At 41.6% G+C, this 20,055-nt stretch overlaps 1 protein-coding gene across 5 annotated transcripts in view; it reads left to right on the top strand.

Annotated features, from left to right (window-relative positions):
* The window catches only part of rbfox3a (RNA binding fox-1 homolog 3a), a 139,108-nt gene that overhangs the window by 77,819 nt on the left and 41,234 nt on the right, over nucleotides 1–20,055 (top strand). For all 5 annotated transcript variants that reach the window (XM_068004508.1, XM_068004509.1, XM_068004513.1 and 2 more), the window contains exons 5-6: nucleotides 2,398–2,458; nucleotides 6,222–6,275. In XM_068004508.1, the coding sequence (XP_067860609.1) occupies nucleotides 2,398–2,458; nucleotides 6,222–6,275 (115 nt within the window). The remainder of the gene's footprint in view (nucleotides 1–2,397; nucleotides 2,459–6,221; nucleotides 6,276–20,055) is intronic.

Here is a 20,055-nt window from a genome sequence, read left to right as displayed (position 1 = left end):
TTGATTCCACAAAGCCTCTCCACTACCTAGCAGGCACAAATCAGGAGTGTAATGGAATACTCACCACTTGCCCGAATGGGTGCAGCTGGAACACTCAAGAAGCTCAACACCATCCAGGACAAAGCAGTCTGCTTGAACGGCACCTCATCGACTAGCCTAAACATCCACCCCTTCCACCACCGATGCATCCTAGCTGCAGTGTGTACTATCTACAGGATGTACTGCAGCAGCTCACCAAGACTTCTTCAGCAGCACCACCCAAACCCACGGCCTCCACCAACTAGAAGTACAAAGGCAGCAGCTGCATGTGAACACCACCATCTCCACATTCTCCTCCAAGTCACATGCCATCTTGACTTGGACATATACTATGGACTCTTCATCATCAATGGGGCCAAAATCCTGAAACTTCCTACCTAACAGCATTGTGGGAGCACCATCATCACACAGACTTCAAGCAGGTGGCCCACCACCACCTTCTCAAGGATAACTAAGAATGGGCAATAAACGCAGGCCTAGCCAGCGATGCCCACATCCTGAGAATGAATAGTTTTTAAAAAGCCTGAAGCAGTCAACTACCATCAATGGTGCATAGCACTAGGAGAACAAGAAAAGGAATGGGAGAAAAATGCGAACTGAAAAATTCAGAGGAAAAACTACAGACGTTTCTTTAAAACTTCAAACACTAATTCATTTTACACAATGCTATTAAATTTTGATGGTTAAGAATAAGTTGTGGAGAGGTGTGAAGGATGACATTTAGAGAGAGTAGGCCTTACTATTTTGTAATGGACCATGACGTGTTCAGTTGCTGCATCTAAATGAACATTACTAAGGATTTCCATTTGTAAAGGTGAGAATTGAGGTCATTAATAAACTGCATAAATGTGAATCTAAATGCATCATGTGTATGGATTGCAAAACTATATACTTAGTCAGAAATTACCATCATTGTCATGTACTTAATAGAATAGGCTTGCATAAAACTGTTTGAGGAAATTGTGGCTTTTATAAATCAGCACATTTAAAATAGAAAACGTCTCATCTGAATTGTCCAGTGAATTTAACAGACTTGAATCTCTACAACAATATGGAACAGTGCAGCAGTTTTTCAAGATTAATTTTTTACTGTATGATTAAAAAAAAATCAAAGGTTATGTACACTCAAATTTGATTTGTGAGGAATGTGGTTTTAATAATTTTGCTACCAAAGCCATTTAAATATTACAGAATGTCAATGATAATGAAAAGTGCAGACTAGGGTATATGTCAGGGGCGCTCAATGTACCAGGATATTCTCAAATTGTTTCTACTAACTTTAGCAGATTGTTTAGAAGAGTGGATGACAACAGTATGTAAAATACTTTCCTGAAACATTACCCTGGAATGTGAATTAACCAGTTAGAGTCTTCTCTCTTTTTCTGTTTTACTTGCTCACATTTTCTCATTGATTATTTTTGTTTGTTGCTATCACTCTGTTTCCCTTTCTTTGCCTCTGGCTTCTTGGTATTAGGGGTTGCCAGCGAAATAGGAATCCAAAGCAGTTTCATTTGTTTCCAAGTGGGCATCAGTTCAAAGCACAGGAAGATGTTTCAACGCAAAGCAACAGTCTCAGATAGGAAACCAATAACTGATGGTGGAGCTTGGATATGTCACTTAGATACAATGGAGAGCTTTCACTTGAGGTGGGATTGAAGGGCATTGCAGGGGGATCTGAGCACGGCATTATATCTAAGCTACAAACCCGTTCTTGCAACACATTACCCTGCAATGTAATGCTGTCCCTGGGCCCAAGGTGAAGATCAAATCTTTTCCTAGGTCTGTCATTTCTTGCCTGCATAAATGCCAAAAATGTATGGGGTGAAATTGCACCATGTAATATTTGTATATGAATGAAACTACTTGGTGTGCTGTTTTAACAGAGGTGTTACATTTATTTTAAATCCTTTTGTTAAAATAGGAGACAAGGGAATTACAGGTACCTGGGAAACTTGTAACTGATTTGTGGGTTCAATCAATGTCTTAAACTCTTAACAGTTCAACAGAAGTCATCTGTGGACTATAGCTTATAACCCACATTCAAGTAACTTGTTATTTTACACGATTATATATCATGATTAATATACAATGTTTTAGTTTTAAATGAGCTGCTGCAACCTGGCAGTGTTCTACAGAACGCACAGAGTGCCTACAGCAAGATCATGGGACTCGCACAAGCTGTTACAGTCTTTTCTGAAATAATTAATACAGGATTATTATTTCACATGACTGAATAGAGACAATTCCAAGGTTCTTGGGTTTTTTGTGGTCGACTGCAGGTTATTCAGTACATTATAGCTTACTCCAAGAGGATCCTATTAATTCCTGAATGTGATTTGTTTCATTGTTTAATCACAGGTAAACAATGCAACAGCAAGAGTAATGACGAACAAAAAGACCCCCAATCAATACACAAATGGTAAGGCAACCAACAGCCGCTGACATAATCCGTTATTTCTATGGAGAAGATTTTTTTTAAATCTATCAATAGCAATGGAAAATACAATTAAATTGTGACTTAAGAAGCAACATTAAATATAGAGTCTCCTCAATGAAAGGTATAATTAGAGCCCAATTTTCCCTTTTGTATTGGACACAAACTCTGCATGGGCAAATAGTATTTACATATGGGGCAAGCACAGAACAAATTTTGTGGATTTTCTTTTTGTATTATTGATTTCAATGCATCAAGAAAGTAGGAATATGGGCACTTGCTCTGGAGTGTGCAGAAGTTCAATTATTCCTTCATTTATTCAATTGTCCTTTCTGGACAAACTTAGAAATAGCCTGTGATGAGAGGCAAGAGACACTGAGTGTTATGTCAAATTAAACTTGAATATGCCTACATAATTGTGCAAGGAAAATTAGAGATTTGAACATTAGCAGATTAATTTCCACACAGGCAAAATGGTCCTTATATATTGTACGTTGAAAAGTTAAACTTTATTTGCAGAGACGGTTTCTACTGAGTTAAGCAACTACAACGGGAATCTCTCTCAATATTGACTAACAAATCATTAAGCTGAGCAATTTGTTCCTCCAAAGGCAGTCTGTGGAACAAACAGTCTGTGTCCTTTCAATACACTGAGATCTGTTTGAATTCACATGGAGAGTGCTTTTTGCTGGGCCCTCTCACATGAGACTGATGTCTGTCTGGGCAATGTCCCTGCTTCTCAATACTGAGGAGTTCGAGTCCCTACTTCCCCTCCTGTTGCAGCCTGTCATCAATGTGGGAATGTTGTCAGCTCGCCAACAGTGTAACTGGACAGAGCTGGCCTCACCCACAAGCTACAGAGATGTGGAGGACCCAGTCATGTAGTTACATGGTCTCACTGCTGAATCAAATCAGCATGGCGTAAGCCAAAGTGAAATCAGGGCATATTAAAAGCTGATTTCATTATGTTTGATGTTGAGAGACTTTTCATTCTTTACAATTGCCAGGCCCTCCAGCAAGAACTCATAACCTGCAAATAAATAAATTGTCCCTCCTTGAAACTTTTGTTGTTGTTACTTCCCAAACATTTTCTTGAAAATGTACATCTCATTTCTGTTGCAATACTTGACAGATTGCAGCCTGAAGAGATTGGAGTACAAGACCCTGTTAAACTTAATTTGTATTTTCTAACCAAAAGTATGGTAATTATACTGTGGGATACGTTTTAACATATTCATCTCAAATTCTCCTCTTCACCAATTTAATGGAGGCATCAACCTGTTTAAAATAAATAGTGGAGAGAGGAATGCATTAAGAAAATGCATTAAGAGCTTGCACACCAGTATCTCATGGTGTATTTTTAGGATCCATGAGTTGTTCTTAGTTAGGCTGTGAACTGGGTTAATCTCACAGTTTTTCTTTGTAATAATGTCAAGAATTTTTTAAAACTGGGGTAAGATTTGCTTTCTGCCATTAGATGTTAATTATTGTTTAAATGAATATTTAAGTACAGAGAAGTTTGAAGGTGTATTAAACAGGTCCAGTACCAATTAATGGGGACAAATATTCAGATAAATATGGACTTTGAAGTAAAAGGATTCCATATGTGAACCCTTCAAGTCTGAATCTGTTGATATATAAAGACCAATGCAGGAGCAGGGAAACAGGGTTTCCTGGACCACCAGGAGCTCCGGAGCTCGCGGCCACTGAACTCAGGCAATGCGACTACAATGTCCCCCCTCTTCACACCCATATTATTGGTCAACTTTTAAATATATGGTAAGGGCTCCAGCCACCAGTATTAGCCAGTGTCAAGGGAATCTTTGAACATGAGATGTTAAGAATGTGCAGAGGGCATTTTGTTCCTCTAGTCATTGTTTTTAATGGTATGAATTAAGCCAAACATTTTTTTCTCAATTAATTCAAATCAGTCCAATTTGGGATTGTGACTTCAGATTAGCTGTTTGGCCCTAGTTAGTCCATTAACTTTTTCCAAATCAAACTACCTTGTCAATAGAATGTCAGTGGCTGGACACCAAGTTTTCAATGCCTTCACTTACCTGTTGGTAAGTTAAGAGCTACCTTTTGTTTGTTTTATTGTCATAAACTAGTTGGAAGAATTGAACTTGATGTGGAGTCATGAAGATGCTATTCTCACAGTAATATGATAAATATTATACTGGTGTGGGAAGAAACACAGTCAATTTGAACCTCATTGCCCATATCTAAAATTTTGGTCTCATCATTTTGATCATAAAAAGTTGAATTTTGAAAGGGAATTTAATCTCAACCAGGAGCTAAACTTAAATGGGGTCTACTTTAAATGAAGCCGAACAAAAATGACCATCTAAAGCAAATGATTGGATCAATTTTGTCTCGGTTGTTATATTGAAAAAGGTCAGCTGCTATATTCTCTGATAACTTAAAATTGACAATAAATTCATGAAAATCTGTTTATTTTATTGAATGGTTTGGATTTACACATCCAATCAAATAATTAGAATCAAAAATGTAGTTGTCTGGTTGGATATTGGAATGTAACAGGGCAGTTACACTGTTTCAGATTGTATTTGAAACAGCAAGATTTTCACTGGTTTAAACAACGTAACAAATGATGGTCATTTTTTCTGCTCTCATTTATAAAATTAAATTTCCTTTTACAGTTAAAACCCAAGTGCAGTCATGTGTGAACAACTTCCATATTTATTCTGAGAGTTGAAATTCACCTGCAAATTAACAACTTGATTAAAACAATGCACTAAAAATAGTGCACAGAGGAACTTTAACCTATATGTATTATATTCAACATATATTTTAGGAATAGTGGGCTTTTTGCACTTTATTTCACCAGTGAGTTCATGTTATGAAAGGTTTTCCTTACAAGTGCAATTAACTGTATGATCATACAATATATGGTTTAATTTTTTTTTACTGGTCAAATTTAGCTTCCCCAGAGAAATTTGTCTGCACTGGGAGCTTTCATTTTCTTGGGATACCAGCCTGGATTTTCCGATCAGCATTATTTTCAATGCATTAAAATGAACCCCAATTGGAAAAGCCAGGCTATAATGTCATGGCTTGCTCTTCCCTCTCAAAAGTAATTAAATATTTGAAGCAATATTTTTCATGGTTATTTGAAAATGTGAATGATTTTTCTAAACTATTGCAGTATTTTTTAAACTCTGACCATTGTTACAGTGGAGGGGGGAGGAAGATTTCCTCTGCATTCTATTTGTAGCGAACCCCATTCATGAAGGAGACATTTATGATTTTGCTACAAATAGCAAACAGAGGAAATCTCCCCTCTAAGGGCTCTCGGGTCAGATTGGCTGCATGTAAATGGACTGGGAGTGGAGAGCAAAACCAGGCAATAGGTCATATATTGAACACCGAATTATGTTTTGTTATTTACCAGCTCTTGAATAGTTATGTTTACCCACATGTTTCATATAAATATTGTTTTATGCCAAATGCTCTTCCTATATTTGTTTGCATTTTTTTATCTTGTAAATGGGGGTCTCCTGTTAAACTAACCTTTTTGGCTACATGGACGAATCTGTATAAATAATGCATTCTAATAAATAAATATAAATGTGAAGTTAAAACTCTGCTGTAATTACCGGTCCAGTGTGTATGAAAGTGGCTGTTAAGCTGCGAGTGAAGACGAGTGCTAAGCAGTGGGTTAGCTATGATGAATGAAGTTTGCTGTTGCAAAGCTGTTTCACATCAGACCTGTCTCTTCTTTCAGGCTGGAAATTAAATCCAGTCGTCGGAGCTGTCTATGGCCCAGAGTTTTATGCAGGTAAATAATTTTACAAGTCAGAAAATAAGTGAAAGCAATAAAGAAACCTGCAGGATAGCAGTATGAAAAGGAGAAACAGAATGATTGAAATGAAAGCAGGTGACAGAAAGAGCTCATTTTTCATTTTTATTTCCTTTTCCTGATGCCGTACCAAATCATCTTTAATGGATACTGCCTTCGTTTCAAAGCAAGGCAGTCTGTTGAGCTCACTTGATTAATTTACCACAAATCTTTTCTCTCCCCTAACCATAGTGCTGCAGTTTGCCAAGTCTAAACGCTACCATATGTTTTGTATTCCCTGGAGAGACAGTAAATAGCCGTCTTTGCCTGGCCACATTCCTTGGATATATTCACAAATAATTATAGAAGGATTTAATATACTTTCAAAAGGAATAAACTGGATAGACAGTAATTAATCACAGTTTATCAGCAGGTTTTCTATACTGGAGTCCAGTGCTATCAGTCACCGTAAATCCAGTATTGATGACAGGCAAGTCTCCCTCCATTCATCCCCAGGCTTAGTTTTATTATAGTCAAATCTGCTTCACCACAATGACAAATGGAGCAGTAACCTGTTTAAAGAGACTGTATCCCTTTTCTGCTGTCCTGCATAGTCCAATTTTCCACCCAATATTTTACATAAATATCTCCTTGTTTTGCTTACTGAGGCCTTCTCGCAGTTAGAAATTGATTTAAAAACTCTTGAGTGCAGCTTTTAAACCTGCTGCAGCCAGCATCCAATGATCTGCTTGTCGATTTCCAGACAGTTCCATGAATTCAAAATGAAGCAGCGAGTGATCACAGCGTACTGGGGGTGCTTCGAAAGCAGGACTATCAGAAACCAGATCACTGCAGTAATGTTTAAATTACATTTAACCCTTATCCAGCTGAATAAATATGAGACCCACTTAGTGGGAAATATGGATGAAAGAGAAGGATAGTCTCTTTTTGAATCACTTTACTCCATTCCTGTAACAATTCCTTATAAAAGTTAACAAGAAAATCATATTAAAATCGAGTAAACTGACTCAACAGGAAACTATTTTTTCCTTTTTAACAGACCTCAGTACAGTATGGTAAAGGCCCTTAAAACTTGATTGTTGTAAATTTAAAGCCACATTACCCCATACTTGCTTAATTGTTTTTATCTGATATATCAGTCGGAACAAACATGCTTGTTCATACGTGTCATTCAAAGTGCAATCCGTTGTGAGGATTATCCATTTTCACAGCAAATGGCAATTTTACAAACACTTAATTTTTTGTGCTCCTGTCACTAACCTCCATTTTCTATCGTAGTTTTGGGTTTACGGTTAGCCAGAACTCAAGAGTGAAGAATGAAGAGCAGTAGCACTGGTGCACAAACCATGTCTTCCCAAAATAGACTGCCACTTTTAATTTTCCAGTATTATGAGTCATTGTATGCAGCACTTTAAGACATTTTGATGTGATATGCAGCGATATAAATATAAGGGTTTTTTAAAAAACAGATAGTATTCAGAACAGGTAGGTTTTCTTAACTGCCGCCCAGACCACTGCAGCTTTAAGTCAGCAACTCAGGGGTAAGAGTTCCTCTCGTTGTTATGCGTGCAGCAACATCGGAAATTCATTCCTAAAGTTTTCCTCTCATCAATATTTCTTAGACACACTTACAGTTTTGCTAGAAATATCTACCTGAGGAAATCTTCATTAATTTCTAATGTAAGGAAAGCAATCAGAGAAACCCAACACCCACCGCATCTCACTTGTGCCAACTGACTATTTCATGAAATTAATATTATAGTAGTTATGAAAATAGCTTTTTTTTCTTACCAGTTTTCTCCATTCATCTCTTCTGAAGATGTTGATTCCTTGTTGGGATTTGGTTCCATAGATGCCCTCTGTTACCTCCCCCAAGCTGTTATTCATGGGGTGAATTTTGACTAATCCAGCTGTAACTCGGCGCCCACACATGAACACTTCTAGAAGTGGTCACCTGAGTCGCAAGTGGAAATGGGAGCCTTGGCCAATTTCCCCCTTTATTTTGTACTTCTCTTGTCTTTCTTTTCTACTTGCCTCCTCTCCTGTAGGCATTGATTCCTGGGTACATGGCTCCAGTACCTTGCACAGTTGGACCTTATTCATATGTGAGTCTTAACCACTAGGCTATTCATCCATAGGGTCATAACAACTCAGCCCAATTTTGCGCACGCATATAATTCAATAGAGGTCACTGGATAACAATCAAGAACTCTGGTGATTTTCCCCTCGTTGACCCAGGAGTGCTGAGGCCAATTGCACGACCTCTACTGCCATCCTAGCTGAGGACAACTAATGCAGCACAGATTAAGGATTGAGGCTGGTCCTTCCTGATATGCATTGCTCAGCTATGCAGTGGCTGATCTTGCTAAGCCATTGGGAGATTTGTGCTATTGAAAGATTAATAAAATATTTGGAGCAATCATTTACGTGCAGTATATTATCAATTTGTCAATTAGCCCAGCTAATACACTATAAGCTTAAAGGACATTGCTGGGCTTGTTTTTCTGTTATACTGATGTCAGCCATCTTCCATGGAACAATACCAGATCAAATGTGTGACTGATTCAAAGAGAAGATGATTAATCCACTATTTAATCTTCTGTTGATTAGCATTTTAATTGAATAATCAGCACAGCTGTAATAGCTCATTCACTTGTTATTGGATACAGTGATGTAATTGTGATTGAGAGTGCTCCCTTCCAAACAATTTTTACACTGAATATAGATAAACCAAACTGTGATTGAAAATGTCTGCAACAATAAGTCCCCAACAATAGGACATAGTGTAGGGTTGAAAAGTCCTGCCAGTCTAATAGTGTTGTTTGGCATCTGTCCAGGTGTCTGAGCTACACTGACTAATATTGCCTCCATTACACAGGCCACGATGTATTAGCTGCAAGCACTAGTTTCTCTGGGTTTCTGGAAACACTACTGCACATTTGCATGCATCGTAAGTGGCATACACGCTTCTGCACACAGTGGTGTTCTGAGTATCAGTGGAAGTCAGAATACCCACCCAGCACATGTGGTTAGTATCCTGGTCAGTACACTTATCTACCAGCACATCAGTTTGCGCCAGAGGGAAATATAAACAGTGCTTGATGTGTACGACATGAAATTCCATTGTCAACTTGTGTATTAGATTCTGAGCTGTTTAGCTACTCCTTATGTTAGGCCGGAACTGAGACAGCGTTGTGCCACCTCCAGATCATTGCTACAGGACCGCTCTGTACTGAGATTTTCATGGCACATTTACACTTCTATGATTGATATAAACGTCCTAGTATAACAAGGATATTAAGCATTGTTAGGAAAAAATTATGGTAGCTGAGCCACCAATGCAGATTAGATTGTGCCATGTCTCTGCTGCTTCCGGGAATTTCCCCAATGCTTTGGAAGGGACAGAATTTCTGTCCACCATCTACAAGGCAAATGACGGCCAAGGGCAAGGACTTCCTAAGCAGCCAGGAGATTCTGCTCCTCAGGCTGCAGTGGGATCCAGCGTAGAGGTAGTAGATAGTATACTGATTGAGAGGAGGTATACTGGCTTCCACAAGGGCATACGTGATGATCAGCCCTCTTGCTCTGGGGGCTAAGGGGAATGTTGCCAGGTTTGTAGGGCGGGCCTGGGAATGCCAGAGTCAAAGTTCCCATAGGAACGGGGCAAGCAGATGGCAGAGATGTGCCCATATTGGTGCTTGAACCCCGTGCTAAGACCTGCCCTCCCACTGGCCCCACTAATTCTGGCAATGATGTGGAGATGCCGGTGATGGACTGGGGTTGACAATTGTAAACAATTTTACAACACCAAGTTATAGTCCAGCAATTTTATTTTAAATTCACAAGCTTTCGGAGACTTCCTCCTTCCTCAGGTAAATGTTCAGGATCTCCTTGAAGCCTACGCATTTATACATATAGAACAATACATGGTGTTTACAGACTGCCCCTGCAACTGCCCGTTGCCAAGGCAATCACCGTGTTCAGACAGAGAGGTGTCACCTGCAGAACCCCCGAATACACATTCAACAAAAAAACAAACAGGAAAAAAAAACAGAGAAAAAAAACAGAGAGAGGCAGAAACATCCGGAAGGCAGAGAGAGCCAGCAAATGACCCATTATATTAAAAACAGATAACATTTGTTCGCTGGTGGGGTAACGTGTAGCGTGACATGAACCCAAGATCCCGGTTGAGGCCGTCCTCATGGGTGCGGAACTTGGCTATCAATTTCTGCTCGACGATTTTGCGTTGTCGTGTGTCTCGAAGGCCGCCTTGGAGTACGCTTACCCGAAGGTCGGTGGATGAATGTCCATGACTGCTGAAGTGTTCCCCGACTGGGAGGGAACCCTCCTGTTTGGCGATTGTTGCGCGGTGTCCGTTCATCCGTTGTCGCAGCGTCTGCATGGTCTCGCCAATGTACCATGCTCTGGGGCATCCTTTCCTGCAACGTATGAGGTAGACAACGTTGGCCGAGTCACAGGAGTATGAACCATGCACCTGGTGGGTGGTGTCCTCTCGTGTGATGGTGGTATCTGTGTCGATGATCTGGCATGTCTTGCAGAGGTTACCGTGGCAGGGTTGTGTGGCGTCGTGGACGCTGTTCTCTTGAAAGCTAGGTAATTTGCTGCGAACGATGGTCTGTTTGAGGTTGGGTGGCTGTTTAAAGGCGAGTAGTGGAGGTGTGGGGATGGCCATAGCGAGGTGTTTGTCCTCATTGATGACATGTTGAAGGCTGCGGAGAACATGGCGTAGTTTCTCCGCTCCGGGGAAGTACTGGACGACAAAGGGTACTCTGTTGGTTGCGTCCCGTGTTAGTCTCCTGAGGAGGTCTATGCGATTTTTTGCTGTGGCCCGTCGGAACTGTCGATCGATGAGTCGAGCGTCATATCCCGTTCTTACTAGGGCGTCTTTCAGCGTCTGTAGGTGTCCATCGCGTTCCTCCTCGTCTGAGCAGACCCTGTGTATTCGCAGGGCCTGTCCATAGGGGATGGCCTCTTTGACGTGGTTAGGGTGGAAGCTGGAAAAGTGGAGCATCGTGAGGTTGTCCGTGGGCTTGCGGTAGAGTGAGGTGCTGAGGTGCCCGTCTTTGATGGAGATTCGTGTGTCCAAGAAAGAAACTGATTCTGAGGAGTAGTCCATGGTGAGCTTGATGGTGGGATGGAACTTGTTGATGTTATCGTGTAGTCTCTTTAGTGATTCCTTGCCGTGGGTCCATAGAAAGAAAATGTCGTCGATGTATCTGGTGTATAGTGTTGGTTGGAGGTCTTGTGCAGTGAAGAAGTCCTGCTCGAACTTGTGCATGAAAATGTTGGCGTATTGGGGTGCGAATTTGGTCCCCATGGCTGTTCCGTGTGTTTGGGTAAAGAACTGGTTATCGAAGGTGAAGACATTGTGATCCAGGATGAAGCGGATGAGTTGTAGGATGGCTTCCGGAGATTGGCTGTTGTTGGTGTTGAGTATTGATGCTGTCGCAGCGATGCCGTCATCGTGGGGGATCATCAATGAGGACAAACACCTCGCTATGGCCATCCCCACACCTCCACTACTCGCCTTTAAACAGCCACCCAACCTCAAACAGACCATCGTTCGCAGCAAATTACCTAGCTTTCAAGAGAACAGCGTCCACGACGCCACACAACCCTGCCACGGTAACCTCTGCAAGACATGCCAGATCATCGACACAGATACCACCATCACACGAGAGGACACCACCCACCAGGTGCATGGTTCATACTCCTGTGACTCGGCCAACGTTGTCTACCTCATACGTTGCAGGAAAGGATGCCCCAGAGCATGGTACATTGGCGAGACCATGCAGACGCTGCGACAACGGATGAACGGACACCGCGCAACAATCGCCAAACAGGAGGGTTCCCTCCCAGTCGGGGAACACTTCAGCAGTCATGGACATTCATCCACCGACCTTCGGGTAAGCGTACTCCAAGGCGGCCTTCGAGACACACGACAACGCAAAATCGTCGAGCAGAAATTGATAGCCAAGTTCCGCACCCATGAGGACGGCCTCAACCGGGATCTTGGGTTCATGTCACGCTACACGTTACCCCACCAGCGAACAAATGTTATCTGTTTTTAATATAATGGGTCATTTGCTGGCTCTCTCTGCCTTCCGGATGTTTCTGCCTCTCTCTGTTTTTCTTCTCTGTTTTTTTTTCCTGTTTGTTTTTTTGTTGAATGTGTATTCGGGGGTTCTGCAGGTGACACCTCTCTGTCTGAACACGGTGATTGCCTTGGCAACGGGCAGTTGCAGGGGCAGTCTGTAAACACCATGTATTGTTCTATATGTATAAATGCGTCGGCTTCAAGGAGCTCCTGAACATTTACCTGAGGAAGGAGGAAGTCTCCGAAAGCTTGTGAATTTAAAATAAAATTGCTGGACTATAACTTGGTGTTGTAAAATTGTTTACAATTCTGGCAATGTCAGTGCTGGAGGGCACAGGCAGGCGCGATCCCTGTGTAACCACTAGGATCGTGACACGAAGAATTTCGGGGCCAGTGCCTGGGCTAAGTGGTGGAACTCTCTCCTCAGAGTCAGAAGGTCAAAGGTTCAAGCCCCACTCCAGCACATAATCCAGGCTGACACATCAATGCAATGCTGCACTGTCAGAGGTGCCGTCTTTCAGCTGAGATGTTAAACCGAGGTTCGGCGTCCCTCTGAGGTGGAAATAAAAGATCCCGTGTCACTACTTCGAAGGGAGTTCTTAAAAGAAGTGGCTGCAGAGATAGTAGATGCATTGGTAATAATTTTCCAAAATTCCCTAGATTCTGGAAGGGTCCTATCAGATTGGAAAATAGCGAATGTAACGCCTCTACTCAAGAAAGGAGGGAGACAGAAAGCAGGAGACTATAGGCCTGTTAGCTTAACATCCGCCATAGGGAAAATGCTGGAATCTATTATTAAGGAGGTTATAGAAGGGCACTTAGAAAATCTCAATGCAATCAGGCAGAGTCACAAGCTTTGTGAAAGGGAAATCGTGTTTGACGAATTCATTAGAGTTCTTTGAGGAAGTAACAAGCAAAGTGGATAAAGGGGATCCTGTGGATGTGGTGCACTTGGATTTCCAGAAGGCTTTTAACAAGATGCCACATCAAAGGCTACTAAACAAAATAAGAGCTCATGGTGTAGGGGGTAACATATTAGCGGGAATAAAGGATTGGTCAGCTAACAGGAAACAGAGAGTAGGCATAAATGGGTCATTTTCAGGTTGGCAAGATGTAACGAGTGGAGTGCCACAGGGATCAGTGCTTGGGCCTCAACTATTTACGATCCACATCGATGACTTGGATGAAGGGACCGAATGTATGGTTGCTAAATTTGCTGATGACACAAAGGTAGGTAGGAAAGTAAGTTGTGGAGAGGACGTAAGGAGTCTGCAAAGGGATATAGATAGGTTAATGAATGGGCAAAAAATTGGCAAATGGAGTATAATGTGGGAAAATGTGAACTTATCCACGTTGGCAGTAGGAATAGAAAAGCAGTATATTTAAATGGAGAGAGATTGCAGAACCCTGAGGTACAGAGGGATCTGGGTGGCCTAGTACACTTTTTTATTTGTTCATAGGATGTGGGCGTTGCTGGCAAGGCCAGCATTTATTGCCCATCCCTAATTGCCTTCTTGAACCGCTGCAGTCTGTGTGCTGAAGGTTCTCCCATAGTGCTGTTAGGTAGGGAGTTCCAGGATTTTGAACCAGCGACAATGAAGGAACAACGATATATTTCCAAGTCGGGATGGTGTGTGACTTGGACGGTAATGTGCAGGTGGTGTTGTTCTCATGTGCCTGCTGCCCTTGTCCTTCTAGGTGGTAGAGGTCACGAGTTTGGGGGGTGCTGTTGAAGAAGCCTTGGCGAGTTGCTGCAGTGCATCCTGTGGATGGTACACACTGCAGCCACGGTGCGCCGGTGGTGAAGGGAGTGAATGTTTAGGGTGCTGGATGGGGTGCCAATCAAGCGGGCTGCTTTGTCCTGGATGGTGTCGAGCATCTTGAGTGTTGTTGGAGCTGCACTCATCCAGGCAAGTTGAGAGTATTCCATCACACTCCTGACTTGTGCCTTGTAGATGGTGGAAAGGGTTTGGGGAGTCAGGAGATGAGGCACACGCTGCAGAATACCCAGCCTCTGACCTGCTCTTGTAGCCACAGTATTTATGTTAAGTTAAGTTTCTGGTCAAAAGTGACCCCCAGGATATTGATGGTGGGGGATTCGGCGATGGTAATGCCCTTGCATGTCAAGGGGAGGTGGTTAGACTCTGTCTTGTTGGAGATGGTTATTGCCTGGCACTTGTCTGGCGCAAATGTTACTTTCCACTTATCAGCCCAAGCCTGGCCTTGCTGCATGTGGGCACGGGCTGCTTCATTATCTGAGGGGTCGCGAATGGAACTGAACACTGTGCAATCATCAGCAAACATCCCCATTTCTGACCTTATGATGGAGGGAAGGTCATTGATGAAGCAGCTGAAGATGGCTGGGCCTAGGACACTGCCCCAAGGAACTCCTGCAGCAATGTCCTGGGGCAGTGATGATTGGCCTCCAACAACCACTACCACATGAATCACAAAAAGTTAGTATGCAGGTACAGCAAGTGATTAGGAAGGAAAATGGAATGTTGTCATTTATTGCAAGAGGAATGGAATATAAAAATAGAGATGTTTTGCTACAGTTGTACAGGGCATTGGTGAGACCACATCTGGTATACTGCGTGCAGTTTTGGTCTCCTTATTTAAGTAAGGACATAATTGCTTTGGAGGCGGTTCAGAGAAGGTTCACTCGACTGATTTCTGGGTTGAGGGGGTTATCTTATGAGGAAAGGTTGGACAAGTTGGGCCTGTATACACTGGAGTTTGGAAGAATGAGAGGTGATCTTATTGAAACATCTAAGATCCTGAGGGGACTAGAAGGGGTAGATGCTGAGAGGATGTTTCCTTTTGTGGGAGAGACTAGAACTAGGGGCCACAGTTTAAAAATAAGGGGTCTCCCATTTAAGAAGGAGATGAGGAGAAATTTTTTCTCTTAGAGGATCGTGAGTCTGTGGAACTCCCTTCCCCAGAGAGTGGTGGAGGCATTGAATATTTTTAAGGCTGATTTAGATAGATTCCTGATTAAGCAAGGGAGTCAAAGTATATAGTAGGTAAACGGGAAAGTAAGGTTGGGGTCGCAATCAGATCAGCTATGATCTTATCGAATGGCAGAGCAGGCTCGAGGGGCCGAATGGCCTACTCCTGCTCTTAATTCATATGCTCGTATTACAATAGTTACTACACTTCAAAAAAGCTGCACTTCATTGGCTGTAAAGGACATCCTGAGGTCATGAAAGGCGCCTTATGAAATGCACGTTCTTTCTTTATTTAACACAGAGACCGACATATGAGGAAAGTGGCTGCAAGCAGTCTTTTCTATGAGAAGAAAATAGCTGGGAGCATGCAGCACGAGGCAGAGCTATCTGGGGAATCCTGGGAGCATTACTTAGAGTAGTTAATGCATTATCTCTGGATGGTGCCTTCTTGTAAGAAGAATTTGGAATGGAAAATCAAAGAACCCGGTGATAAAATTTTAAAGTGCTCGTCTTATCAGCTGGCTAAAGGAGTTATGCAAATTCAGGGAATCGAGGAAAGCTGAAAACAAAATCTGTTTGTACAAGTGTGTTAGTTCGCACAAGACGTGTATATGGAATTCTTCAGTTGTGAAATGTTTCGCTTTTTGTTTAAATTGCTTTTAATCTGTGTGATTGTCTCGCAGAAATAGTTTTGACTGCTGTAGCTGGTTAGAGGTTGCCAGAAACCAAGGCATTAAAATGAATTTAAGGATTGGATCAGTTAGTCCAGCTCAGGCGAGCTGAACTCTAAGCGATGTGTTCACTGCAAAATATAATGGCACGTATAGCTAAATCCCACACGGAATTACTAATGGCAACTTTTTAACATTCTAACAAATAATTGATCCCTTAAAGTAATTCTAATGTTAAATATTAAAATGCTAAATATACACTATCAGTGTCAGTGTCCAATCTGTGTTCCTCTCCTGCCAATGACATGCAGCAGAAAAAAAGGAGTTTTCAACGTTTGCGTAAGAAAATAGATGAAATTAAAAGCCTATGTAAAGCAATCACTGGCACAGGCCAAATAGCCCCCCATTGTGCTGAAACTTCAATGAACACATTCATGAGCATGTCATCCTGTGAAATTTGCAATTAGCAGAAAGTAGATTTATTTTTCTGCATTTTAGATGGTTATTTTCTTCTCGAAATCCTTACAAAGTATTTTACTCTGTCTCAGAATACACAATCAGAAAGCCTCAGTAGGGTCGATAAGACCTTTCAACTTTGAAAAGATAACATCAGGGATATACGTTAAAAGGTTACATTTTAAAAGGAGAGACTTTAATGGTTCAGATACATAAATCTTTAAACATGGGAGGACATGATTATAAAGCTGTAAAAAATAAAGGGATTATAGGTTTTATAAATAGGGGCGCAAAATTCAAAAGCAAAGAAGTAATGGTAAGCCCATATGAATCATTAGTTAGAATACCGGGGGGAAAATTTGTTGTGACCATTTTCAGGTGCATAACTGATGGTACGGTTCTAAGGGGGGGGTGATTGTGCCTCCAGGCTCCACAGTCCTCAGGAGTGCTGTGGAGCCTGGAGGCACAATCCTGATCCTCCTGGCTCGACAGGAAGGTAAATTTTTTTTTAAAAACTTACTTTTTGGTGACAGCTGCTAGTTAGGCCGCAGCAATTCCAACAAAACCAGCGCTAACAAATGTTGGTGAGGGGTCCTTAAACAGGTGCTAGGCCCCTCATTAGCATATGCAAGTGGATTAACACCCCCTTAAGGACACCTCCAGTGAGTCAGCAGCTCTTTATAGGTCCCACACTCTGAAATTCTTTCCTTAAATCACTCCCCCTCTCGTCCACCCTCTCCTCTAAGATCTTCCTTAAAATCCACCTCTTTGACCAAACTTTGGTCACCCTCCTTTGACTTGGCGTCCATTTTTCCTCATGCCTCTATGAGACACCTTGGTACATTTTTCTTTACTATATTAATGCAAGTTGTTGTTATTCTTGTTGTTTTCTGGGGTTGCAACTCACCATAAAAGGGGAAGTTGTGGTGGTGGCAGAAAAGTAAACTAATTGTTCATAATGGTACATTGGAGACATATGGGAAACAATGCTCACTATGATGCTGAAAATTTGGGTGTCCCGCAACAAAAGCTGCACAGACGGAGGGTACCTTTGGGGCTAAAAGCCACCATCCATTAAAGCACACATGGTGGCTGAATGGAGGGAGGTGGCCGACCAAAACATTGCATTTATCCAGATCTCACATACCTGGCTGTAAATAGGAAAAAGTGTGCTAGTATCAGGAGCAAAGCAAAAGTAAGTGTGCTGCTCACTTTTGCACACATTTCTTGTAACACAAAACCATATTACATACCTTAATTGGGAACTCTGCACCTGTTGGGAGATACCATTTAAAGCATTGTGCACAGCCAGTGACCTTCTTGACACTATCATTTGATAAGTTGCATGGCAAACTTTTCATGGGGGTGGCAGCTGAGTAAACAGATGCGAGGAGTCCAGGCCAAGGCACTCCTTTGCTATAAAAAGGTTTCTCAGTGAGGTCAGCAGCCATGAATGCAAAGACACAAGTAGCCCTGTTCTCATAAGATCCATCTTCCCACTGTTCTTTATCCTTCAAGTCATGCAGGAATTTTAGAATGTCACATATTGAAGGCATCATGGCTGCTTCCTGGATGTGCATTGTGATGTTTCTGTGATCAGAGTACAAATCCTTTCTCCTCCTGAAAGCCATGGGGGTTCATATGAAGAGCTTTGATATCCAAATGACTGCTATCTATGCTACCTTGCACTTGAGGGTACCCTGACACCCAGCGAGAGATCTACAACCTATCCAGCTGATACCTCCTTTCTGTAGGGAAAGTGATGAAGGTTTTGTCCCATACAAACATAGCATTAATCATTTGCTTGATACATGTATGCGCTGCAGACTGTCTGAAGTGGTAGATGTCTCCTGGGCTGATTTGGAAGGATTCAGTTGCATGAAAGCTTAATGCTGTGGTAACCTTCACTTCTACAAGAACCATCCCTGAACCAAATAAATACCCATCTGGTTTTGGATTGGGAAAAAGATAGCCACCCCACCCCTATGCCTACCCTAGTAATTAATTGATTGTCCCATTGGTGATGTCATGCTTTTGAACATGGCCATGCCTCTGATGTTTGCTGATTAATTCATTACATCATCCAGTGATAGCTGGGAAAAAAGAACAGAATTTTGTCATTACCGCTTAAGTTGTAGACTCAAGATTTTAAAATCATTTTTAATTCTGGTTTTAATAAAAGAGATATGAGCCATCAAAATGTTTAAAAGTGTTCTATTAAGTCAGAACTTATATTAATAACCTGGGTTTCTGAAAGTGCCCTTAACATTTAGTTCAGTTCAGGCTAGCTGAGCTTAACACTCTGTCCCACATTGAATGTAACAATGCAAGACCCTGGGCAGCATTATCACAATCAGTATCGGCTGGTGTTTAGTTGTTGAGTTGTATCTGGTACTCCGGACACTAGCTGCAGACGATCAATCTTCAGAAGATTGGGATGTTGTCACAGTGGCTTTTTCTTCAAATTCATTGACGCATTCATTGATAGAAACTTTCTGTTGGAATTTGTGTATGTTAAACTTTTGAAGCCCAGGTTATAATGTTTCATTTAAAAAATAAATAAATGCCACGCTGCATAATAATTTATTGAATGTTCCAAAATTATTATTTCCAGCACTGCCCTATGGTGCCCTGAGACCACTACTGAATGTAAGACCATGGTGCTTTGTGAATTTAACTGTTTTCACATTTTGATATCCAGTTGGAATCTTAGGGTACAGTAATGGTATCACTTTCATGTTGATGCCCATTGACAACAAAGTGGTAGCATAACTCCAGAATCAGGTCCCAACTGTAATAAGTTGCCCAGGCCCCAGTGTGATCATGGAAAACACCTAAGCCAAGTAGGATAAGATTTCCCTCCAGAGGGCATTCTCACATCACTTGGGCTGGACAACAAGTGGGATATAACTCAAGTGTGGCGTAACACTAGACTTTTAATGTTGTGAGAAAGCTGACGTTCCCGCCTGCTCTGTCCTAATATTAAAAAATATTGTTTCTAACAATTAAAAACTATCCATAGGGGAACCAGAGCTCAGTGCACAGTGGAAGCTCTTTCCCAATAGGAAACCCACAGGATCTTGCCAGATGCACTCCACAAGGTCCTGCCTCAGACCAGTAGTACAGGTTACAGCAATGTTGGTGTCCATGTGGGGCATTATACTCTGGAGTTTGCTTCTTAAGGCTACTGATTGCTTTCTTTGGTGAGATGTTAGTCTAATATCACTATACTGACTGGGTGATGATTTCCTCCAGTCACTATTTCATACAAAATTGTAAAAACATTCTAAAAGAATGGGTTTATGATTTTGCTGGAAATAGCACTCAGAGGAGATCGCCCCATCACAGTTATAAAATATTTTCCCTTCTGATGTCACAGTTTGGAATTTTCTAGATATGATAATTATGAAGAAAAATATCAATACAGATTGTACCAGGAGGTGATTTGAAATAGATTTTGCACCAAGGCCTCATATTGATAACTTTGCTATTGTATGCTTGAGGCCACTTTCATTATAAAGAACTCACTGAAAACTTTGTATAGTAGCTCAGATCTGGAAAACCAT

This window comes from Heptranchias perlo, chromosome 23, assembly GCF_035084215.1.
Source record: "Heptranchias perlo isolate sHepPer1 chromosome 23, sHepPer1.hap1, whole genome shotgun sequence".
NCBI classification, from domain to species: domain Eukaryota; kingdom Metazoa; phylum Chordata; class Chondrichthyes; order Hexanchiformes; family Hexanchidae; genus Heptranchias; species Heptranchias perlo.
The sequence above is the reverse complement of the archived record's forward strand: the minus strand, read 5'-3'. Positions and strand labels throughout refer to the sequence as shown.